General features: G+C 37.6%; 1 protein-coding gene across 2 annotated transcripts; it reads left to right on the plus strand.

The window, feature by feature from the left end:
- On the plus strand, positions 1 to 26,005 carry BACH1 (BTB domain and CNC homolog 1). Of its 2 annotated transcripts, none has more exons than XM_064152388.1 (5): positions 1 to 144; positions 12,343 to 12,640; positions 16,101 to 17,486; positions 19,125 to 19,331; positions 22,600 to 26,005. In XM_064152388.1, exons 2-5 carry the CDS (start codon positions 12,401 to 12,403, stop codon positions 23,059 to 23,061), a joined length of 2,295 nt encoding a protein of 764 aa, XP_064008458.1. In that variant the 5' UTR covers positions 1 to 144; positions 12,343 to 12,400; the 3' UTR covers positions 23,062 to 26,005. The 2 variants fall into 2 exon arrangements, with proteins under 2 accessions (XP_064008458.1, XP_064008459.1); XM_064152389.1 differs by lacking the exon at positions 1 to 144 and adding an exon at positions 5,512 to 5,532.

The following is a 26,005-nucleotide window of genomic DNA, read 5'->3' on the forward strand; positions in this document are numbered from 1 at the left end:
ACCTGACCGCTCGCGCCGCAGTTGGGCCGCAGCCCTCTCCTGGAGCGGCTGGGCCTGGGGCAGCGGGAGGAGAGAAGGTGTGAGGCGGTGCTGGCCGTACCCTCTGGCCGACTGGCCCGCAGAGAAGCGGCAGCATGTACTAAGGTGAGCTGAGCCGAGCCCATCGCTGTTGCGAGCGGGTGCGCGGGTTTTCGTCCGCCTGTCTATCCGCTCGGTGCCCGCTGGGCTGAAGGGCTTAGTGGGGTGAGGGCAGCACCGGTCGGGCGTGGAGGGAGGGGCGAAGGTGGAGGAGTCTGAAGCGTGTTCACAGGGGCGGTGTTAGTCAGCGAGTGCCCCCTTCCCCTGCCGCTCTGCGGCCGGCGTAGTGGCCTGTCCCGCCGCGGCGGGGGCGAGGGCTGTGAGAGCAGTGGAGGAGATAGCTGGCGGGGGCGCCCTGTCAGCGATGGGCACCGTGCGGCGCCCCGGGCCCCTTTTTCTGCGCTCCGCTTCAGGTATTGTCCATTCGCCCCGCCCCTCTCCCCCCGTCCCCCTTCCCCCGCGGCCCGTGCCGTGGGCTGGGCGTTCAGTCGTTACTCGGTGTCTCGTCCCCGGCTTCCGCGGCTGCCCACGTGCCTGCGCGCTCTGGTGACACAGGCGTGACTCTCCCACGCCGCGGACCCTGGCTCTGTGTGAAAGGGGCGGCCGTAACCCCGCTTTGTCGGGGTGAAACGTACAACTGGTGTGTTTACTGTTTGTTACCCATTGTGGGAGCTGGGGGCAGATTTATTTTAGACTGTAAACAACGTGGTACAGATGCTGTCTGCCTTGTTCTGTGCAGTGAGATACTTGGCATGCTTTGGGGCATGCTGAAAACGTTGCACTTGAAAAAATATGTCTGCTTTGTTGTTAAATGATATTTACATTATTTTAGTATGGTAACATAACAGTAATCTGGAATTCGTATTAACGACTGCAGCCGCTACATATTTATTGAGTTAATAAAGAAAAAAAGCTTAAGTGTTCTAGCAGTAAAGTGAAGATAACTGTATACAGTTTCATCGTGTCATTACTTTTGACAGACACATTAATTTGAGGCAGTTCAGGAAGGCAATTCCAGTGTGTGAAAAATATTTGACTATAACAATGGAATAATTACAGTCCAAATGCACTGCAAATTAGGGCTACAAAGCACTCTGAATACTCCAGTAACAGAGTCAGTTCTTTAATCTCAGATATTACACCACATTGAAGAGAAAACTAAGCATGTATTCCTGTCAAACATGGTGGGTCTGAATTAACTAAGAAACTCCAAATCTTGGCTTATGAGGTTCATTTTGAAGGTAACTTAAATTGCAGAATTACTTTTGATGCCCTGATAAGTCTAAGTCTGTGTGTGCATGTTACTAAGTAATGAGAGCCAGAAATGGCTTATTTGCAGAAAGAAGCAGTTGTCCCTGAAAACAGAATGTGGATGTTCAAGGCATTGTGTGCTTTTCAGAAGTGCTTCCTTTGAGCTAACGCTGAGTCCTTTAGTATTTGGACTTCTTAAAAAGTACTTTTAGAGTACATTTCCCAGTTTAATTTAGTCTAAAAAAGAACCTACTGTTGTCCAAGTCTGTCTTGTGAAGTGAAAGTACAGTTAAGTGGAATGCTTGAGTAGTTTGCTTTGCTAGCATATTCCTGATTCTAATCAAAATACTGAAGTAGAGGTTTAACTTCAATCTGCTGTATTTTTGATTGGTTTATACTATACAACATGCAAGATTTTGGTGTGCTAATTATGTATTAGTTTTTAATATGTACTAAAGATACATTGAACAGTAATACATTTATGTGAATATAAGAAATTTCTAGCATTAAAACCCACACCCTTGATCATTTGGATCAGGTGGCACTCTCATTGGGCGTAGAACAAACATGTCTTTGCACGAGTTGTATGAGTCCCAGATAGCTTTGCCTTATAGGTTAGGGAAACGTAGCTCAACAAGTCTTCTTGTCATTTCCACCCATGCCTCCCAGCCCTCCAAATTTTATGAGATGAGGTGTTTGCAGAAATTCTTTGTAGATTTCCTCTTAATCATAGATCAGTCTTTCTACCTCACTAGGCCATCTGAGTTGTCCCTAAAATTTGACCACTGAAAGTTTCAAGGAAGAGGTTTTAGGGTGGCACTTATAGTGTACATCCTGTTTATGTGCCATTGTTAGTTAAATGGTAGGTAATATGTTCATGCAAATGTGGGTAGAAACAAAATCTCAAGTGAGCAAAAAATAACTGCTGAAACAACCATTAAGTGCATGAATTCAGCCTACTATGACCACAGTGGGCTTAACTGTATGAGGACAGCCACCTGCAGCTTTCTCTGCCCTTTGTGCAGAGGAAAAAGAACTAATAAAAAGGTTCAACTTTGCTGTAACAGATTGTATACTATATCACAAAAGTAACTTCATCTCCAGGAGTATGCTTTGTTTTTCAGTTAAGGTGCTTTTCAGTGTGGAGGAAAGTTTTGTTCTTTTTAAGAACACAAAGAGAAACTTCAGTGGCTTGTATACTTGAGCCTTATGCTGACCTGCTAACTCACAGCTGACCGGTCAGCTACTGAAGAAAGGGAGGGCAAAGTGCACTATGAAAGGCAAACTGATTTCAGTAGCATTGGTGAAATACAAATAAATGAAGTTTAATCACTAGGTGTACTTTGCAGAGTGGAAGAGATATCACTCACTCAAAATGCCTTTAAAGGAGGGTTTGTCTGAAAGAATTATTCAGCTGATCTTTGGAATCATGATGAGATAACTTGTGAATTACTTCATTTGAACTGTCAAGATAATGTTTGTAGGTCTTGATTCCAATCTTTGCCCATTGACTAATGATTTGATAAATGAGTGGCATTTGCTATCCCTGTTTGCATTTCTTTTAAGATCACTATTTTAGATGATACTATCTCAAAAGTAGATAAAGCCATAAGTACATGTCTTTTAAAATCATATATCAGATAGGAAGTAGTCTACAGTTTCTTAATGGGGTAAGTGAAATGTACCTCCATCAAATCACAAAAAGCTATTTCCTAGAATTACCATCTGAAGTCTGTTTTTCTGCATCTTTTTTTCCTTTATAGAAATTTTGCTTGTGCATTTCTATTTTCATAAAAGTGTTTCTGAGGTTCATTCTGGTTTACATCTTAAAAACTTAGAGAATTTTGAATTTCCCATACTGTGAAGAACAGTTGTGGAACCAAATTGGAGTTAAAAAGTTAATACTATATATTATAATATGAATATTATTACCTAAAAGTATTTTTAAGGCAATATATTTGCTTCTTATTTCTTTCAGATTTGTTTTTTGTGTCCTTTTAACTTACAAGGAGTAAGAGATGGTAGAACCACAGATGGTTAACTTAGTATTCATTAAAAATATTTTGACCTATGTAATTGCGAATGGATTCTGACAGTAATTCAAAGAATTCATGTGGTTTAACCATGCAAAGACTAGAATGTGGCTATAAATGTGTGTATTTCTCCTTCAACTAAAGGCAGGAGTTGGCAGCAGATGTTATTTGTGCATGCTTTACATTATTCCTACTTGCCTCTTATCCTAAGTGAATTTTTTGCTATCTAACCTAGTTTGTGTTTAAAAACAAACAAAAAAAACAAACAAAAAAACAAACAACCCCCCCCCCCACCACTTTCTACCAATATTTTTGGGGTGTTTTTTTTGCAGGAGGCTTTTTTTTTTAGGGGTTTGGGTTTGTGTGTGTGAGTTTGTTCGTTTTTAGTGTGAGTGTTGTGGTGGTGTTGGTTTTTGTTTGGTGCTTTCTGTTTTTTCAGGTCTCTAAAATCCATTCAGTCCTACTTTATTTTTTATCAGTGAAACAAATCCCACAACATGATTAATTTTTGCATTAGGAATAAAAAACCCCAAACAATTAGTGTTGTGTAAAATAATGGTGAGCTGCAAAGTAGTAATATGTTTTTCTGGCTTTGATATGGACTGCTTTATATCATCATCAGAGGAAACTATTCAAACCTCTGCTCTGTGGAAAATCTCATTACACTGTGTCATACATTTGAGTTTTTTTTTCTTTAAAATCCTGGCTTCTGGAGTCCTGTGACTGCTAGGAATCTCAGGTTCCACTACACACTCTCTACCCCAAGTTCTCATATGGCTTGCAATATTAAGAAAGTGAATAGTCAGATTTAAAACCTGGAAAATTAATTAAGACTCTCAGCACAGACTTAAAACTTGCCAGACTTCCCGTGATTCTTTTTAATCCTTGTTTGTGACTTGGCAAAAGTCCAAATGCTGTGGTAACGATTGAGTTGCTTAAATGCAACATCATAATTATTTAAAAAAAAAAAAAATCTGTAGTTTAGCTGTGAACAATATCATGCAGGTGTTTAGTCTAATAATGAATAGAATTTTGAATTTTATTTATGAATGTGCTAATTATCCAAAGATGAGATTTGTATTTTTACAGAGACAGCATTGTTCTTATAAAGCATTTAATTTTTTTTTCTATTAAAGTCTTTCTGAACTAAAGATGGAGAAGCAATAAACACAGTAAACATGAATACTAAAATGCTTGCTCATTCCTTGTCAGCATAACGTGAATCAGCAGCTATTAACTGCTGTGGGCATTCATCTGTAATGTAACTTTATTTCCTTAAAAGGAGAGGTAGCTGGGGGGCAAGTACATAGATATCAAAGTTTAGAAGAAAGCCTTTGCAGTGTATTTTGAATAAACTGTTGCATATCTTGTTTTAGCAATACTAAAGGATATTTTTCCCTTTGTACTTTGACTTTGTGAATGAAATTTTTTATAGCACAAAGTAAATTTAAATGTCCACTGTAAGGGACAGAGATAAGTGATCTGCTGGAAGTTAGTTGAGTCAGGAATAGCACCCAGCTTGTTTACTTAAGACTTTTCTGGTGGTCTATAGTTTGTTTTTTTTCAGCCGTTCAGGTATTTAAAGTGCTCCAAGAATTACAGATATATTACGGGTATAGTGATATCTGAGCAGACCTTTATTGGCTGCTAGGTGATAAGTCTTGTTAGTTTTATCATGATTGTGATTGGAACTAAAATTGCATCTGGATGTCCAAGTTCAATCAGTTCAGACAGCACTGGTGGCAAAGGGCTCCTACCTGAGCTCTGCAGCTACCAAAGGGGAGCCTCACATGCTATGCTTTCTTCTATTTCAAGAATTTTACCTGTTTTCAAGTGAGTGCTACTGTGATTACTACCGAGGACTGATAACCAGCAAATGGTTTTTCATTAAGTAAAGACTAAGGAACAGGATTTGTTTGCTTTTTTGGTAAATTGAGTAACTTTTGGGCTGGATCATCTACATGAAATCTATAATAACCAACGGTTGGGGTGGTGGGGGAACATATGAGTAGATTGAGTTAAATCATGATGGTAGAGCTACATAAGTAATACCTGAGTCTAGGGATAAAAGATCAGTTCTCCTTTTTAGGAATATCTGAAATGAAATTGAGTGATTGGAATAAAGTAAAGGTTTATTACTCTTCAGAAGAAAGCATTGACTTGATATAAGGTAACTCTTACAGTTTGTGTATTTTTGCATAGCTCTTGCTAGTGCTGTTTTAGAGCTTAAGATCAAAGAATCAGAAATCAGTTTGTGCTGATTTGTTGCATGGTTTGCTGTTAAGTGCATCATAGATTATGGTAACAAAGTACAGTCCTTTTTTAATGTTTTAATTTGACAGTGACTCACAGACAATCATTAGGTCTGTATGCTAGGCTGGATTAAATACAAATTCCTGTGGATTCCCACTGCATCATTGTGTGGATTTGATACTGGCATTTCTTTTCCAGATCCTTAGATTTACCACGAAGAGATTTTAAGTTTGGCAAATCAGCTATGTTTTCCCTGAAACACCAAGCCTTCTAAGTAGTAAAGGAATGATCATTGTTGATGTCCATGGATTTATTTCTGTGCTCTGATTTGGTCTTTTTAAGGGCATTTGAGACAGTTAAACTCAATGTTCAAAAAGTGTTTTGTTAAATACATACACTAACTATCGATGTCATAATGTAACTAGGAGGAGGAATGGTAATGCTTTACATTCTCAAACCTGTATCTTACTTTTAAGGACCATTTTAGTATTCCCTGGCTGTTTACCTTAAAGAGACTCAGAGAGCTTATCCAGCATATTTCTGTGACTCATTCATTCTTCCTAGTTTTGAATTTTCTTCTAACACTGCTAGCAGATGATTCCGACATCAGCTGATCTGACAAAGGCATACACCTTTATATGTTGAAATCTCACCCTTTCATTTTTGTGGTGGTTAAATATAAACTAAAGGATTCTGAATTTGTCTCTGTTAATGGTCCTGTTGTTCTGATTTATTCTGTGGTAAAGTTCTTGGCAGCTGTCATAGACAGAGACACCTCCAGCTGTTATTTTTGTCGTCTTTGTTCAGAAAGAATGATGCAAGTACACTATAAATGAGCTTGCTATGAGCATGCAGAATTGGTATTACCTGATTTCTTCTAAGTTAATGAAAAGCATGGTTGTAAACTATATGGGATCTTCTAACACTGATGCAAAAGCATAGAATCGTAGAGTGGTTTAGTTTGGAAAGGACCTTGAAGATCATATAGTACTGACCCCCCCCCCCCCCCGCCCCGTAGCCCAGCTCTGCTTAAATCTGCATTTAAACTCTAAAGATATTATTAAAACTAATGTGCTGCAGAATAGTATGGAGCTTTTGTTTATTGAGTTAATTTGGTATGCTTAGCATTCATTATCAATAAGTATTTTGCACAGAGCATTCATGTCCTAGACATTTTCTACTGAAAAGTTAGATTGCTGTGGTAGCTGTGCAGTGGGTATGTGCATAAGTGGCAGTGATTTGCAATGACTGATGCTGATCCAAAGACTATCTGTGAGTTGATGAGTGGTCCAGTTGTTTATTGTTCTAAGGTTTTGAATGTTGTCTTAAAGTTGGTATCTTATTGATACTGGTTCTGGTTAGCCATATAACTTTGAATCGTATTTCTGTTTATCAGCTTCTAGCAGCCACGGAGAGCTTAATCATTATATGCAAATTAAGTTCAACAACAGGAAAAAAGGGGATGCTCACATTGAGTGTTCTTTGTCAGTATAAATACACTGAGTGTTCTGCTGCCCTTTTGCACAGTGGAGAAAATTGCTTCTCAGCGTTAAATACTTGAGAAAATGGTGCTGTATCAAATCCTGACTTTCAGGAGTGGCTTGCCGGAATGATCTATTGCAAAAGGCATTTACTTGTTATATTAATATTTTAATATATGTGTGTATATATTATAAAAAAATCTATATATTTGTACAATACAGTATTTCCATATTAACTTCTGTTATTCAAGAGTATATATTTTTTGTGTGAAATACAATACAAAACTTCTCAGGACTGTCTTAATTGCATTTTAAGAGATAATCATCAAGAAACTCATTTGCCCTATCAAAAGTGTGTGGAGGTAAGCTGGTTTCTTTGCATGCTTTTGTCAACTCAGCAAAAAATTGATGCTCCAAAGCTCCCTTCACCTCTCATGTACATATATCTTGATGACCACAGGATATTGAGTGCCAATTTGCACAAGTTATGTTAGTGCTGCTGAGCATAAAAAAAAAATCTACTTTGTGCCAGATTGGTGTGTGTGTGTGTCTATAAGAGATATATCACACTATGACAAGTTTTATCCTGCAAATATGTCCCTACTCGAATGCTGTCTATTCCAATCTGGTATTATCTATTACTGTTTTCCTTCTATAACTTAGCAACAGCTTTATCTGTCTCAGCCACTGTAATTATAATTTTTTGACATAAATATATATTTTATTTTTTTTAAGTATCAAATGGGTAGACTTTTCATGGTTTACCTAAAGGTCTGCACCAAATGACTCTTGAAAATAGAGACTGTGGGAGAAGAAAGTAGACTATTGTTTAACTAGTTTCTTAACTCTGCAGTCACCTAGAAGTCAAAGAACGGTAATTGCTACCATTTGTAAGCCATCAGATGAACAAACCAGGAGACTAATATTAAAGTAACTTATACTTACTACACTAAGCAACTACCCTCATGCTAATAATGTAAGCAGATGACTGACTGTAAATGCATGAAAAAAATGAGCCTTGGATGAGATTTGTATTTGCCAATGCGTCTTGATTGGCATCTTGCACTGGTCTCTCTGCTGTGTACTTAAATAAATATGTACTCCTTCATAAAATGTTGCGGTGCTAAGTTTCATTATGATAAGTATTTTATGTGTTTCTGGAAAAGAAATGTGGTTTTATCTAGTTCATTAAAAGTGGAGGTACCTAAATTTACCAAAAGTTGAGTAATTTTACAGATAATTGACAGACATTTTTCCTATTGAATTGTATGCTAATAAAGGAGTGGGGGAAAAAAAAACAAAACCCCAAAACTGAGAGACTTCACTTTGATAAACAGAATAGCTTTCTAGCCACTATGTAAGAGGATATATTTTTGCCTTTAGGCAAAACACTCTAAAAAAAAATCCTGAGACACCATCTGGTAAACAATGGAAACTTCACTATTTCAGGCCCAAGTGGCCAGGAGAGCCAGTGGCATCCTGGCCTGGATCAGGAACAGTGTGGCCACTTGGACAAAGGAGATTATTCTTCCCCTGTACTCAGCACTAGTCAGGCAACACCTGGAGTACTGTGTTCAGTTCTGGGCTCCTCAATTCAAGAGAGGTGTTGAGATACTGGAAAGTGTCCACAGGAGGGCGACAAAGCTGGTGAGGGGCCTGGAACACAACCCTGAGGCTGAGGGAGCTGGGAGTGTTTAGCCTGGAGGAGGCTCGGGGGGACCTCATTGCTGTCCACAGCTACTTGGAAGGAGGTTGTAGCCAGGTAGGGCTTGGTCTCTTCTCCCAGGCAACCAGCAACAGAACAAGGGGATAGAGTCTCCAGTTGTGCTGGGGAAGGTATAGGCTTGATATTAGGAGGAAGTTCTTCACAGGGAAAGTGATTTGCCATTGGAATGGGCTGCCCAGGGAGGTGGTGGAGTTGCCATTCCTGGAAGTGTTCAAGAAATGCCTGGATGAGGCACTCAGTGCTATGGTCTAGTTGATTGGATAGGGCTGGACTGGATGATCTTGGTTGGATAGGTTGGACTGCATGATCTTTGAGGTCTCTTACATCCTGGTCAATTCTATGATTTTTTTCTTTCAACAGCAAGTGCTCCTTTGTGTAGATTTTATGCTAGTGTGTGTGTTTATATGCTTTCTTCCCTCCCCTTACTGTGAGGTTATTAGCATGCAGAATTTCAAGTGAGAAGAATGTAAGGAGTGTTTATGTACTGACAGCACTACTTTTCTTCCACTGACTGAGGATTTGTAACTACCGAGCTTTCATGTGTTCCTTCTTTAATCATTTCAATCTGCATTTTAAGGACTTTTATGTTTTGAAATGTCTTTTTGCACTTTCCTTATATTTGATAAGTGCTGTATCAAGTATCTTAAAGAACATTATTATCTGCTTTTGTTTCTTAGCATCTCTTGCATTCAGTCATCTGGTTGGTTGTCGACACTGTAAATACACTAGTAAATAGTGATTTAAATACACAGTCACCTGCTGGCTCTTGGAATACTTTTAGTTTTCCTTTAAATGCTAATTGAAAAAAATAGCATAGAATCATTGTTTGTATTGTCTGGTTTTATTTTTTGTAGTAACTTGTGTCTGCTTTCATTTAAATTCTGAGGGGAGAAAAATAAACTGATAATATTTGTAGAAAATTAAGTTATTTAAAACGGACAGTTGCAGTGGGAGAAAACCAAGAAGGGCTGCTTTTTGTAGGACAGTTACAACGTGAGCTTGTAAATTGTAAAGCTTCTCTTTAAAAAGCACCATTGAAGTGTTTTCTGCAATCACACCTTTTACCCTCTTTGTATATCTGTAAGAAGTGAAATTAGCTTTAAGAATTGAGTGATCCAGGGGAAGAGATAAAGTTGGAGAAAAAACAATTTGCAGAAGGTATATACTTCTTAGTGCAATAGTTAAGTCCAGATTTTGAGAATATGTATATAATAAAACTACTTATGAACAAGTCTGTTTTCTGCTCGCATTGTAGACAATCTGATTGACTGTCTTGACAAATACTAACATAAATGTGGGAGCATGCCTTTATTACACAAGTTCAAAACAGAATTAAGACATTCAAAACTTTGACCTTTATTAGTACTTCTCTAAAGTGTTGCAGCTTTTAACAGTGGTTACATTTTCCCTTTCCTGTTTGCTTTTTGTTTTCGCCAACATTTTGAGTCTTCTTTTCCTTTTGACTTCTCTCTTTGCTGTGTATGACAGTAATTAGATTGTACAAAGAAGACTGAGAGAAATCTAGTGTTTGAGTGTGGTGCATAGTGGTGTTTTTGTTTGTGCTTTTTTTTCTTGTTGATTGGGTTTGGGCATTTTTTTTGGCCTGCTTGTTTTCTTTTAAAACTTATTCTAAATTTTGTAATGATTAATGAAATTCTACATTTTATGTTTTAGTTATATAAAAAAAATCTTTGCATTCTGTTTAAAAATAGGGGGAACATAACTTGGCTGATGAAACACTCATATTAGGAAGTACAGCATTCTGTCAAAGTGTTATATTTGCTTATGCTTAAATATTTTAACTTCTCAGGAAATAAAGTTAGGTTTCAGTGTTGAAACAAAGTGTATTTTAGTAGTAACAGCATTGGAAGCTCACTGCATGCTGATTCGGAAGCCTGTTGAACGCTTTGTGGATCTCGAGTGAAAAGGGGGGTTAACAGTCCTCTGGATATTTATATATAGATATATAAACTGCTGTTCCTTCTAGCCTTCTGTGCTTTGAAAGATCAGTGAGCTGAATTTGGTCATGGAACTGATTCTTTTGTAAAGGAGAAAGCAAAAGCATCACATGTGATGTATGAATTGTCTATCTGAGCATTGGGAGAACTTGGGACTTTAAAAGAAGAAAGAAAAAAAATATTTGAAGGCTTGTCTCTAATTGTCATCTCCCTCATGCACTTTGCTTGGATGTTCACCCCAAAATGTGGCCTTGTCTTTGCTGCTACTTATAAAAATAACATGACTAGTGAGTGAGCGAGTATAGCCAGCAGGGTAGTTGTTTTTTATGTGCTACTGTGTTTAAAAATAGCCATACACCCCTCCTCTCTCCCTGCCTTGTGCAAGTTTCCCATATTTAAAAACTGAAGATTTGAGTTGGACACCGTTTCAGTGTTGTTGGGAGCTGGCATATCATTAACAACCTCTATTGAGCAATATAATGATCGGGTAGTCCTGTGTCAGCCAAAGTAGCTTTCAACAACTGTGTTCAGTTACAGTAACTCTTGGGTGGAATAGTGTAGTCTAAATGCTTAGTTTAAGGTAATGCTTTTGGTAGTAATATAATAATTTCTTTATTAGACTCTTTAAGGTGGGGGAGAGGTTAAATCCAAACCATCACATGAATTTAGAAAGACATGAATTTAGAAATGCAAAGATAAGAGTGTAAATGCTGCTAAACTTTGCACTCTGTAGAACTTCTCCCTAGTGCTCTTTTTGCAAATACTAAGGAATTAGGGATAGCTTTGGGACAATTAGATATGAGCTCTTTTCAAAGTTTTTAACACCGCAACTCTTGTTTATTATCTAATAAATACTGTTTTTTGAGAACTCTAATGCTGTGTCATGAGAGAGATTCTATTGCCAAGTGATCTGAATCATAGGAAAGCAAATGTCTACTGAGCATGACAAATCAAATAGCAATGAGGAGGAGAGTGGAAAAGACTGCATTAGGGAGTTAAGGCAGGTGGAAGATAGGAGAATTAAAATGGTTTCAAAACGAAACGCAATACCAACCAACTAGAGATAAAAGAAGATAGAGAGAAAGAAGGTAGAGCATGTATTTTAGTCCTTACTGTGTCAGTCGGTAAACAGGTAGCTTACATAGTATTTTGGTGAATTTTTGCTTAATGCATTTTTAAATCTCTCTTTACCTTTTCATAGTATTAGAATAACTAAAACCCAAAAATGTAAAGAGCTGAGGTATTAGTGTAAAGTTACGACTTTTAATCACTTGCTGAGAAATAATCGGTTCTTTATCTCAAGTGACATGAAAAATTGTTCCTTTTTTCATCTATGAGACTAATAAAGCATTATTTTAAGATCCACATACTAAGGTTTAGGTACTTCAGATAATCATAAGCATGTATCCATGCATTAACATGTCTGAAATACTGAATTAATCTTAGTCCTAAAGAGAATTAGAACCTACAATGCATGTTCAGCAGTTTGTTTACTTTGTTTTAGTATCTGTAACTTCCTGTTGGATAAGATTTTCATGTGTACAACTTGTTTATTCTTCCAGATTTGAAGAACAGAAGCATGCTTTCCATTGAGACTTACACTACCATTTGTGATACAGAATGTCTCTAAGTGAGAAGAACAGTGTGGTTTTTGCATATGAGTCTTCAGTACACAGTACCAATGTACTTCTCAGTCTTGATGATCAGAGAAAGCAAGATATTCTCTGTGATGTTACTATTTTAGTGGAAGATCAGCGATTTCGGGCTCACAAAGCTGTGCTTGCAGCTTGCAGCAGTTACTTCCTTTCGAGAATTGTGGGCCAGGTGGATGCTGATCTTATCATCACTTTACCAGAAGAGGTGAGTGTCACTCCCTTCTATATATTACCTGCCAGTGCCTCTAAGCTGTTTTGTTAAGTTCTGTTTTACAATAGGCTGGTGCTTAACTGAGAAGTTAAGGTGAGAGATTTAAGAACCGAATGGAAGGAGTTTCAAAGTGGTTAGATACAAAAGCTAGGCAGGTCAGAGTGTATATCACAGGCTGAAGGTAAGTGGATGCTGCCTTGGGAAATGTGTAGGGAATATCTTCGGTGAAATATTTATTACTTTTAAAATTGTGCACCTAGTTCAAAGCATGTAAATTTGTCAAAAAGAAAGCCTTAAACGTAAAGAGGAGTTGCAGAACTAGTCCTCCTATATGAAAAGGGAATACTTTTGGAGTAATAGGAAACCTTTTTAAGCTTTAATTCATCTATGCTTGAGTAATAAAACCATGTTTATATTCTTGCTTGCTGCTTGTGATTGTTGACAGTTCTCTTCCTCTCAGTTCCCTATCCTTTTTGCACACTGATCATTAGCAGCTTGATTATTTTTTCCTACTGCATTTTATTACTTTTAAGACTGAGAAAATGTATTGGAATTATGTCTTTTCTCTTTTACCCCTAAAATACATATTCTTAAATCAGATGAAATTCAAGGATTTTCAGTGGGAATGAGCCAGAGTTTGACATCCACGAGAAAGAAAATTTATTATTACATATCTGGAGTCTCAACACATTTAAAGATTCCAGATGGTGTTAAGTTGTTATAAAAGGCATGAGGCAAGCAGGTGACTGAATTTTTATATGAAGCCCTGTGCCTTGTAGATGCAAAGTGAAGAACCTCTAAGTGCTTGTAACAGCAACCTGAAGAGTTGGTGGTTAAATAATCAATGTTTTTCTGGGGTAGTTTATGATAATTAGCTTTAGGGGTGGGAAATAATAGACAAGCTGACAGCTACAGTCATTAAAGTTGTAGGGAAGGTGCATGTCAATGAATTTTATAGCAACATTGGGGATTACATTATACACTTGTTCATCTACAAGACTTAATATGTAGACAATGTGTTCAGAAAGTCTGTACTTCATTAAAGTAGCTGCCTCACTGACTTTGATATACTGAGGTAAGCACAAGGGCTCTTTGCTACCTAAATCTTTCAGATTTTATAGAAAACAGAAAAATGAAAGGATAAAGTGGTCTCTTTAAAGAGCTTTGGGAGGTTGTGCTATTCTCTATTGATAATGAATCTGTTAGAAAATTGAATTAAGCATGAACCCAGTATTTCAGTTCTGCTCAAACTTCATACTGTGTCTGTATGTTCATTTCTTCATACAATTTGTTTCTCTTATGGCTTAATATATTGATAGCCTGAGCATAGAATCATAGAATCAACCAGGTTGGAAGAGACCTCCAAGATCATCCAGTCCAACCTGGCACCCAGCCCTAGCCAGTCAACTAGACCATGGCACTAAGTGCCTCATCCAGTCTTTGCTTGAACACCGCCACGGACGGTGCCTCCACCACCTCCCCGGGCAGCCCATTCCAATGGGAAATCACTCTCTCTGTGAAGAGCTTCCTCCTAACATCCAGTCTATACTTTCCCCAGCACAACTTGAGACTGTGTCCCCTTGTTCTGTTGCTGGTTGCCTGGGAGAGGAGGCCAACCCCCACCTGGCTACAACCTCCCTTCAGGTAGCTGTAGACAGCAATGAGGTCGTCCCCCCCCAGCCTCCTCCAGGCTAAACAAGCATCTCTCAGATTAAAAGAAAAGTAATGATAGGAGTTGATGTGGAAAGGAAGTAGGTTGCTGAGAAACAAAAAAACCCATAATTTGGAGTAAAAAGGGGCAGTTAGTGGCATGTAAAACTTCTGATCTTGAAGAATTTTTCTTGGATGGTTTTGAAATTAGGGTACTGGAAGAATAAGAAATGTTAATCAATGTTGAAGAGGCAAAAAGCAATCTCTGTTGCAAAGTGACAGTTTTCCGGTGATCTCTTGAAATAAACCATAGGGACCAGAATTTGTAAGGAAAATGAAGGAACATAATAATCTAGATATTTACTATGATGTGAACTTAAAAGGGCTCTTAATATAATTTATGATTACTGATAAAATATGATGTAGGAATTGAATCTGCTGAAGAAAAACAAGCAATAACCTTTAATGACTCTGTCTGATCACTTACTTGGTAAAAGCATTTTAAGACAGCAACTCTTCTGGGAAATGCTAAATATTTTGTTATGAGTCAATTCACAAAGCTGTGCATTTGAGAGGCAAACACTGATCACGTAGTTTGATACGTGAATTTCTTTCATTATTATTTTTAACTTTTTAATCATCAAAATAAAGTGCACCAGTCCACACTGATATTAATTATGGTGATGTAATCAGTATTCTTCTCTCCAAAGCACATTTCAAATACTATTTTAAGAATTTTTTACACAGGTTTTCAGGCAACCTTGCTGAAATGTCTCTGCAGATTTCTTGCAATTTCATTTCATCTGGTATTTGTGTTCTTCAAAAAAGACCATATCTAAAATCCAAACAAAACAAGCCCTGAACTGATTTCTGAATGAAATTGCATGTATCATTAATTACCTTGCTGTCAGAAGAGTTCAGTGTAACTAATGCGTTAATATAGAACTTTATTCAGCATAAAATCCAGTTCATTTCAGTAAAAGAAGGGAACAGAATGTGGGCTTGAGTTTGAGTAGCAATAATGGACACTCTTTATCTTTCACTTGCAGAGAAAGGTAATAGGAAGTGTTCAAATAGTTTGTAATATGGTAATCTATTTAAGAAATTGGGCAGAAGGAGGTGATTTTTTTTCATAGAAACGTGGTCACTTTGTAATAATGCAGATTTTGCTTATTGCTGGATTCCCTGATAGACAGCTGTTCTTCAGTAAGAACTGAAATGGTGGTGATGGAAATGTTCAACTAAAACTTCCTACTCCAAAGAGGCATTAAACTGAGAAGAACTGGTTTTGTATACAGATTTTTGGGCACAATTCTCTTAATCTGTAGGAGGGAGGGAGAAATAGATAATAAAATTCAATGTTTTCAAACTTTTTTGCATTGGTGATGCATAAGACTAAGCAAATAACAGTAATTATAGATAAAGGAACAATTAAATGCCATCAACATTTTGATCTTGCAGAGTAAATTGTGTACAACTTTGGTTTGAAGGTATCTTAGTAAAGCTGGAATCTGCTCGTTTTCAGTGTACAGCACTATTTTTCACTTGTTAGGACTTCATTGTCAGAACATTTTGTTATGAGGTTGAACACAGTGAAAAAGATAATAGCTACAGAACGGAGAGGACAAAGTTGCATTGGAAGACTTGTGGCCAAATGTTCTCTGTAGACACATTTGCGGCTCTTCTTGCAATATGTCCTGCTTGTATGACTTACACACAGAACCCAGATTCACCTGTATCTCTAAACCCTGTTTGCCATACTAATGTGTTGTGGTTTTGTTTTTTCTTTCTTTCTTTCCAATAGGTAACACTCAAAGGATTTAGTCCTTTGCTTCAGTTTGCATACACAGCTAAACTTATTTTAAATAAAGACAATGTGTCTGAAGTTTGCAAATGTGCTGAATTTTTGGGTGTACACAACATTGAAGAGTCTTGCTTTCAGTTTCTCAAATTCAAATTTTTGGACTTCAAATTGGATCGGCAGGAGTGTCCTAGAAAGAAGTGCTGTACACAGCGTTGTCAGAAAACAGCCCCTAAAACTGGCAATGTGGATGATGGAGACCTAGAGATTGATGAAACAGAGCTTTTAGAAAAGGAGTGTGTTCCAACTCCTGACACAAATCTCTGCAAAGGTGAAGAAAACCCTAAGGCATCACCTGCTCTCCAAGATAATCCCAGTCAAGTGTGTGATCCTGTACATTTAGAAAGGGGTAGTGTTTCCAGCTTATCTTCCCAATGCCCAAAGTATAGGAAATTCCAGAAAGCTTTTGGAAATGACAAAGTCCACACTTCAGAACCCAGTTATAGTGTTAAAGACATTCAAGTGCCACCAATTGCAGCTTTTCCTGAGAAGGAAATAACCGATAATGATGGCATACAAAAAGCTCAGGAATGTGTACCTATGCAGCTGGTCTCAAAATGTGAAGAGACTCAGGTAAAAATGGAAGAAGGGGAGGAAGGCACTGAGAAAAAAGAAGAGTCAAGGAGCGATTCTGTGACTCAGAATGTGTTGTGTCCTGTGGAGAAGATGGATCTTGCTGCTTTCCCTCCAAACTCTGCTTCACCTCATGGACTCACTTCTGTGTCTTTTTTAAATACTTGTGAACAATATGGTAACTTGAATTTCAGTAGTATGCAAAACAACACAATGTTAGCTGAAAAGGTTGTATCAGGTACAGGAGTTGGGAATGACAAAATTGAAAGTCAAGGTGACATCCCTTCAAAAGTCGATTTCTGCACTAGGGAAGCCACTAGCATTACATTATCTGGTGATCGAAGCAGTGTGGAGAGAGAGGTAGCAGAACATCTAGCAAAAGGATTCTGGAGTGATATTTACAGCACAGAAGCCTGCCAAATAAATTTACCACCTGCTGTTTCAAAGGAGTGCTTAGAGCCAGTGTATTCAGGGAAAAAATCAGAGTGTCCGTGGCTGGGTATCAGGATTAGTGAAAGCCCCGAACCTTGCCCTCAGCGAACTTTTACAACACTGAGTTCTGTCAACTGCCCCTTTATAAGCAACCTTGGTACTGAAGGATGCTCCAACACCTCTGAAACAAGCAGTGGAGATTATGTTCAAGGACAGCAGCAAGAGCAGTGTCCCTATAATTATGTGATAAGTCTGGGAGAGGATTCAGAGACTGACACCGAGGGAGACAGTGAATCCTGTTCAGCAAGAGAACAAGAATGTGAGGTAAGAACATCCTGGGTGTATCCTTTGCTTTCCTGTCTCTTTAGGTGCTATTCAGAGCCCTAATTCTGAATCTCCTGGAGTTTTGAATTGATTCTTGGGGTTTGGTTTTTGTGGTTGCTTGTTTTAAAAATCAGGTCTACATGGAAGGTCAAAGTTAATTCATGGAGACTTATGAAGTATGTTTTTGATAGGATGCTGAAGCAATAGATGCTTAGGTATTGGAGATCTTCAGTATTTTTTTTTTTGAGCAACTTTATCAGAAGAAGTTTCAAATCTTAAACCAAGGCATGGGGACTCTTACTGAGTAGTTTGGGTTTTTTGTCTTCTTCAGTTAGATATGTTGGAATCTTTGTTTTATAGAAACTTATCAATTGTCTTGGGTTTATTCTGAATTGCAGGGACAAAGTGAGAGAAATGGTACTTCAGATTTACTATGAAGTGAAAGTTAAGTGTTCAAGCTGGTTTCAGTAGCTATGTATTTAAGACTGCTCTAATAGTATCGCCCTCCCTAAAATCAAGGTCATGTTTGTGCAGAAATTATTTGACACTACTTTCCTTTGTCATTGCATTTGTAATACTTTATGCAGATGCCCTACATAAGTAGTTTAATCCCAAAATATTTTACAGTTTACCTAGAATGATTTCTGTCGCAGTTCTTAGAATTCTGGAATAGGAGTGTGACTGTTAAATGTCATGGAAATTTGGTTGGTTTTGGAGTATTAGATTTTTCCTTTTCAAAATGCAGGATCATACTGAAACATAAGAGGAAGCTGCCATCAATATCAAAAATTAGTAGGCCAGAATTGGTTAAATACATTGTCTTTACATCACAACGTAGATGGCATCGTTGCTGAGAGCACACTCTGTCCTTTTACTTCTTACTAGTGGTAGCCAAACCCAGAAAACATTTCTCTATTTGTTTTTTCAAACTAAATTCAGGTATTTGGCTACAATGAGATGACATATTCAGCTACTTGATGTACTCAGATGTCAGGATAAAAATGTCTTCAGTTAGATTCTCTATAAAATGCAACGATTTTGTAGAGGTAAACATGTTTTTCAGTATTAATCAGAACTTCATGATATGTGTATGTTTCAGAAACTTCTGCTGCTGTAGCTTAGGTGTAGAGATAGTAGCAAGAGCCTCTTCTCCAGCATGAAAAAGTGCAAGACAAATACCATAACTTCTCTATAAATGCCTATTTCAGGTGAACTTTACTTCAGAAAACCATAGGTATAAAAATGTATACAGGATGAAGTTTTAATAATAGCTTAGAGGAAACATCAGAGTGTATTAGTGGTTCTTGATACGTGTTTTGTGCAACACCCAACCATAGCTTCCTAGAGTGTACCACCTAATTATTTGCTGCATGCATTTGTAGATTCCATCCTATTTTGTATGTGCTTTTGAGGATCTAGTGTGAAGTGTGAGCAGGTTTTTTTTTTCCCCTGTACTTGAACTCATCCAGTTGAAGTCTGGGGTTTTTAACCTCTCCTGATGACTGCTTTAGCTTCCTCTTGTGCTTGAGATTGAGGAAGGAAGATGGGTTGTCTGATAAAGAATGCTTAAAAAGAAAACTATTGATGTTTGTGTACATCAGTCGCACTATTGATTTACAGCTGTATTTTATATTCTAGGTAAAACTGCCATTTAATGCACAAAGGATTATCTCACTTTCTAGAAATGATTTCCAGTCATTTCTGAAAATGCATAAATTAACTCCTGAACAATTGGACTGCATCCATGATATCCGAAGACGGAGTAAAAACAGAATTGCAGCACAGCGATGTCGCAAGAGGAAACTTGACTGCATACAAAATCTGGAATCTGAAATTGAAAAACTGGTATGTATAACTTCCTACTGGCTTGAGTCTTTGTTTAAATATCTTGACTGGACTTCTGGCTGCAGTTTGAAACTGTGGAAGCTTACTACTTTTTCCACTTAAGAGTAGCAAACTTGTTCAGTCTTGGGTGACTACTTGATAGCAGTTCTAGGTTTCCTGTGCTCTACACACGTTTTTCCTTCTGCACACTTGTTTCCATTACAAAGTGCATCACAGCATAGTGTTTGGTGAATGGCATTTCTGAAGCCTGTCAGTATTGAGCATAACTCTACAGAATGATTCCCAAACCACCATTCCACTCAATTTTCTACCTCTTTCCCCTTTTTCATGCTTTATGCTTTTGTTCTTCAGCTTGTGGTATTGCTCATGCTCATGTTTACAGTTGTGCAATTGTAAGTTGTGTAAGTATTGTTCTTGTAACATATCAGCATGGGCTGATGAACTGTTTCCTCAGTCTTGAATCTTAAAAATGAGATCCTTGAAGAAAGGCAGAAGATGCAGCAGAACTCAAGAAGCTGCTTGGTTTTTTTTAGCAGTTGTATGTAGATTATAGATGAGGAGTTAATGCATTGAGATTTCTCTTCGACTATCTATTACTATAGTTTCTCCTTCAACAAAAGGCAATAAAAAAACAACTAAATGTGGATAATCTGAAGTTCTCCTGCCTAAAAAGCTCTTGAGTGACTTTTTTTTGTGGACTTGTGTCTGGTTTCTTGTACCTTCTCATCTCAATTTACGAGTTGCTCTTACTATGTGCACTTAATAGTTCAGTTGTTTAGTGTTACTATACTGCTTTAATTCTTCTTTATGGGGTGTTTTAAACTTTGTTTATATGTGTGAATTTATCTGCATGAGCTGGGAACATACACAGGCATATTGCACCTTTCTCCTTATAACTCGGAGTGAAAAGGAAAATGAAATCAAAGTGCCATGAGTTAGAAACATATTTTCCTGAAGTGCCTATTTTTGTTGTCATTGCCATTTCTGTTTGTTATGTAACCTTGATCGATGTTGTGCAACACTTGAAGGGGAGAATTGGAGATTCGTCTTCAAGATTAGACCTGTAGTTGAGTGATAATCATAGCATAGTATCCTTTCTTCTGTGGGCCTGTGTTAAAAACAGAATGTCTGCTGGTTGGCAGATACCTCTGTGACAAGGTCTAGACAGTGACTGTTGAGAATTGAGGCAAAATCTGAGTTGTTATGAATCATGCCCTAGGCACAGGCATGTTCCAGTTGCTTATTTTTTCCAACTGTGCAGGTACATGTCTTCAGAATTTCCTGGAAAGACCTTCTTTGGAGCTGTTGATCATGTCTGGCAGCAGCTGGTGTTATGCACCATCAAGCTAGTATAAGCTTTGTGCAAATACAGAAATGTTATGATCTGTCTAGGTATAATTTCCAGGTGACATAGCCTGTTAGGGAATATTATTTGGTGAAATTCCTCATCCTGGTTTTCACTGTAAAGCATGTTGTCTTGAATTGATTTCTATTTGTTGTTGCTTGTGAGGTTTTTATTTTCTCAGATTAAAAGATAGTATTTGAGGTGCGTTTCTTGGGAAAGGCCTATATCTGGAACAGTTACCCCTTGTATGAATAGAGCCTGGAGACTGGCAGGGGAGTAGCTTTGTGGACCTTTCATCATAGGGGGCTAGGTGTTATACTATTTAAACCTTTTTTTGTGTCTTTGGAAATCTGCTGATTAATTATAGAACTTGTAACATGTGACATGTTTTGTTTTTAGGCTATTTTTCCTCTTTTCCAACTCTAGGATTCATTATGTTCTTCCTTCGTTTTTGTCTTTTTTGGCCATTTCTTAGTTTTTCTTTTTTCTGATTGTTGTTGTTTCCATCCTTTGACCAACCCTTCAGTTATCCATGTCCTTTCATCTACAGCCAGTGGTATCAGAAGTCTCACACATTTGTAACGCTGAAGCAAAACAAACTACAAAGAAAAGAAGATAATTTTTAGTGTACAAGTGCTTTTTTGAAGCTGATATTAGCAAATTGCCATCCCTTTTGCTGTCTCCTATTTGGAAAATCCTTTTGCATTATGTAGCTAAATTTAAAGTTCTTTGGCGCAAGGACAGTCTTTTTTCGTGTCTGAGTGGTATCAGACAGTCCTAGTGTGTCAAAGGAACAACCATTCAGCTAATACTCTGTTCCAGTACTCATTTATCTAGTTGCACCTCTATTCTGGTATCTTCAGTGCACTAGTCTGACCCTCCTCTCCTACTTCAGTTCAAATTCCTCCCTTAAATACACTGTTCTAGCAGGACCTTGAAGCAAATTGGAGTGCTACATGTCCAGTGAAAATATTTTGTGGTTTCACTTCAATTTTTGTTTATTTTATGTTTTAGATAATACTCATAATTGCTTGTTCTACAGTGTACCTGACATTTTATTTTCATCTAGTAGGCTAGTATCAATAGTCAAAATGTGATGTCTAGTTTTCAATATGTAACTTTGTTGACATTTATAGAGCAGACAGACTTGAGGTTATTTTACTTTAAAAGGCAGTAAAATAACAACACTCTTGCTGAATTGGAGAGGAATACAGAAAAGTGTGTTTAAAAAAAATACAGGAAAAAATATGGAATACATGAATCCTTAACACCTAATACAGATACATGAGAATTCCCCCAAAAACCTTTTCCTGACAAAGCTAGACCACGCCATTCCAGCACTCGTTTTCGCCCCACTATTATCTCCTGTTAGGCCCGAGCAGGCCTGATTGCGCAGCTAGAAAGTTATTCTCCCATTAGTTACCCAGAGAAGACTCCCTCCAGAGAGCCGAACAAAGGTAGAGGAAAGAGAAACATTTGACTTTGCTGCCCACTTATAAAGTGATAGCAGGATGACGATTTCCGGGGTCCAGTTCCTGGACCTCTCTGGTCCTCCTGGAGATCTCTGTGACTCTTAAGGGGACCTGGATCAAACTAGCCCAAACTTTTTAAATGCAAATCACCGAGGACTGATCTGCTTGAATGTTTTGTTTACCCAGTGGTAATGGTTTAAGTGTTACCCTCTAGAGTTAGTGTTTCAGGAATGCTTGTAGTAAGTGAAGCTAGGTTTTGTTTATTAAATAACTACAAATTTCTGTTTTGCATGCCAGTGTGAACTTTCAACAAGTTGTATGTCTGAAAAATCACTTGAAGTAGCTAAATTAATGATGCTTCAAGAAAGCCTTATTTTAACTTTGTTAGGAGAGTAACAAGATACAGGTTTTGTGTTAATGTAGACTAAAAGGCTTTTTTTTCTTCTTGCAGCAAAATGAGAAGGAGAACTTGTTGAAGGAAAGAAACCACATTTTGTCAACTCTGGGTGAGACGAAGCAGAATCTGACTGGACTTTGCCAGCAGGTGTGTAAGGAAGCAGCCTTGAGTCATGAGCAAATACAAATACTTGCAAAATATTCTTCCTCGGATTGTCCGCTTTCCTTTTTATTCCCGGAGAGAGAGAGAACAGCTCCATCTGACAGTGAGCCTCCAATACCAGCGTGTATGGAACTAGAAGATGGTCTTTCAGGTGTTACATCTACAAGTGAGCAGAGTTCTTGTTATCAGTGTGTGAAAAGTGTCTGTGATGCAACAAGCAATCAAGTACAAGAGCTGCATCCAGTTCCTGTAAGAACATTAGAGAAAACTTCACTGTTGGAACAGTGTGGACAGAGCAGTGGTATCACAGACTTCTGTCAGCAGATGACTGACAAATGCACTACAGATGAGTGAATCTATCCTCTTCCTGTTGCCAGCCTCAACGTTGCAACTAAAGGATTGAGCATTATTGTAAAGTAACTTACTAAATGAAAGAAAGGATGAAACTTTATCTTTTGAACTACATTGACAATTATGTTGTCATTGTATTACTTGTCAAGCTTTGGGTTTATTCTGTGTAGTTCTCGAGTGTAATTTGTGTGTGTGTCAGCCTTGGAAATTTTTCTGTGTGGTGATGGTATGGACAGTTGAGGAAAGTTGTTGGAAAGTATAAATTCTGTGCACAGGTGTTTATTTCTGAAGAAGCTTTTATTCAGGTATAGACCAACCTTCACTCTGACTTAACGCCACAATATCCAATGCCACTCTACATCTCAAGAAAAGCCTAACAGATGTTTATGCACAATGACTTCTGCACCTGGAATACTTACCTTTTAAGATTTCTTTTTTCCTAGTAGACAAACCCTAAGAAAGTTTATACAACTCTGTAGAGATTTATTTTGTAGATGAGGTAGGGTAACATGACAGTATAAGGAGATTTCCAGAGCACCACCTTTCAGAGACAGAAGCTCATTGCTTCCTGCTGTTGCCATCCCTGATCCAGAGCCAGCTTTCGCTGAATATAAGCCTCCAGTATGCAGTTAAAACAGCTGAAACAGTGAAGGTGCTTCAGCATAGTGCTCTCTTCTCTAAATTTTGTGAGAGGAATAACAGTGTAGTGGGAAAGATGGAAGTCTGATGCAATTCTTTAATTGGTGTGCATCAGGTCCTCTGGCATCTGAATCCCATATGCTTGTTAAAATTTGCTTCTGTTTGTGACTTACCTTTAAGTCACAAACCTTTAAGTACCTTTAAGCTCGCTGTTCTTTATGGTGAGTTGGAATCTAACTATTGTGAAATCTTAAGGACAGGGGTGTGCACTGTGGTGTTTTGGTATGTTGTGTTGTTTGGGTTTTTTTTGTTTGTTTTTGTTTTGTTTTGTTTTTATTAAGGTATCCAGGCACCAAATTCTTCAGCTGCAGTGCCTAATTGCCTAAAGTAATCTACAAATATATTTGTTCTCATCACTGGGACCAGAAACATCTATTGAATTTTCGTTTTCGAGCTAAATCTGTAGTGTATTTTGAATGGCTTGTGCTGTAAGTATAAATTCATAAAAAGGATGATAAGGAAATGACCTGGATTTCTTTCATGTACTTTGCAAAGGACAAGTGCAGCCACTAAAACTAATCTGTTTTTTGGGTTTTTACATGGTGATAGATGCATATTGTATACCAATGATGCTTTGTTATTTAGATGTAACTCTCACACCAGAACAAAGTATTGAACCTCACCACAGAAAATTTTGATTTTGCTGGTTTACAAAACGTGAAGAATCTTGTACAAGCCAGTGGAATTCTTCATTTCCTACCTCAGAATGTATATTAGCTTCTTGTCTTTTGTGTGCATGTACAGTAGGCAGCAGCTAAGCAAAAAGGACTGTTGTAAATACTGTTTTGCAGTTTTATCTTGCAGTGAAACTTGTTCTTGGCAAGGCTCTTTCTGTTTTTATCTTTACTCCCCCTCCCTCTATTAATATAGCATTAATGAATATTTTAAGAATATTAAGCCGCTTATTTAAAACAAACCTTTTTAAATTGACAGATTTCAACAGTACTTCTCATAACCAGCATGTAATACAAGTGACTACACTACCTCACCTATGGAATTGGAAGTTGATTTAAATCTATAGTAATACCCTTGGTTTTTCATCAATATAATTACTACTTTTAAGGGAAAAAAATAATGGACTATAGCTTGTATAAACCACAGTGCTTACAGTAATGAAAATTCAGAAACAAATACTACATGGCAGATATTACAAGAGTTCTACTGCTTTGGATATATTTTCAGGTAATTAAATTCTTTGAAATCATTATCATTTACATATGTTGATTATATATATGTGTGTGTATTACTCATGAAGCATTCTGGTTTTTTTGTCCAGTGTCTGTATATGCCTGGTTAATTTAATCTTGCCTCTCTCCCATGCCATCCTGGGCAGTATTTTGCTTATAAGTCTGGATTTAATTTAAAAACCAAATCAAGAAGAAACAATAAAACAAAAACCAAACCAGAAATCCCTAAACCTCTCTACTATCCATATATAATATCACTTAAAGCTGGTGATACTTTGAAATGACGTGGATAATGACATTAACACATTGTCCTAATAGTACTCATACTTTGAAATGGAATTCCTTGGGATGATTGTTTGCAGTAAAGAGGTGGAGCATGTGTCTAGAGAACGACTGCTGGGGAGCTTGAAACCTGTCCAGTGACCCAGACCCCCAGCACCCCTGGTGCTATGGATATTGGTAAACAAGGTCAGTGGTTGCCAAGTTTAGAGGCCTAAATATCCACCAAAGAGTTGTACTCCACAGCTGCAGTCCGGTGATGTCAGGATCTGAATTCTACCCAGCAAATGGTTCAGGACTTCCAATGCAAAAAAACATGATTATCATTTACCAATGATAAAATTCATGTCATGTTATTAAATCTTTGGACTTGATGAAGTCTGAGGGTAGGTTTTTGCCTAACTGGCTGCATCTAAATAAATTTTAAACTATTTATTTAATACACTAGACCTACAAGTTGCATGTTGACTTCCGTAGCCTATATCATCAACTTGGAAAAGTTAAGAATTAATGGTAATTTTATGATACAGAATTCTCAGGTAAATGTTTTGGAGGGGTTTTTGTTTGTGTCTTTTTCAGTAAAGAAATACTCGATTTTGAAATTGTAAAATCCTTTGTTAAAAGCATGTTTTAAAATACCTTGGACAGCCTGTCTTAAAGCCATAAGAGTATGGTGGCATACAGATTGTAAAATAAACAGATAATTACAGCAGTTGATTTTGTATCTTTCATAATTCAGTATTTTTTAAGACTACAATAAAAACCACTATCCTTTCTATAAA

Source organism: Pogoniulus pusillus, chromosome 12 (assembly GCF_015220805.1).
Source record: "Pogoniulus pusillus isolate bPogPus1 chromosome 12, bPogPus1.pri, whole genome shotgun sequence".
Classification (NCBI taxonomy): domain Eukaryota; kingdom Metazoa; phylum Chordata; class Aves; order Piciformes; family Lybiidae; genus Pogoniulus; species Pogoniulus pusillus.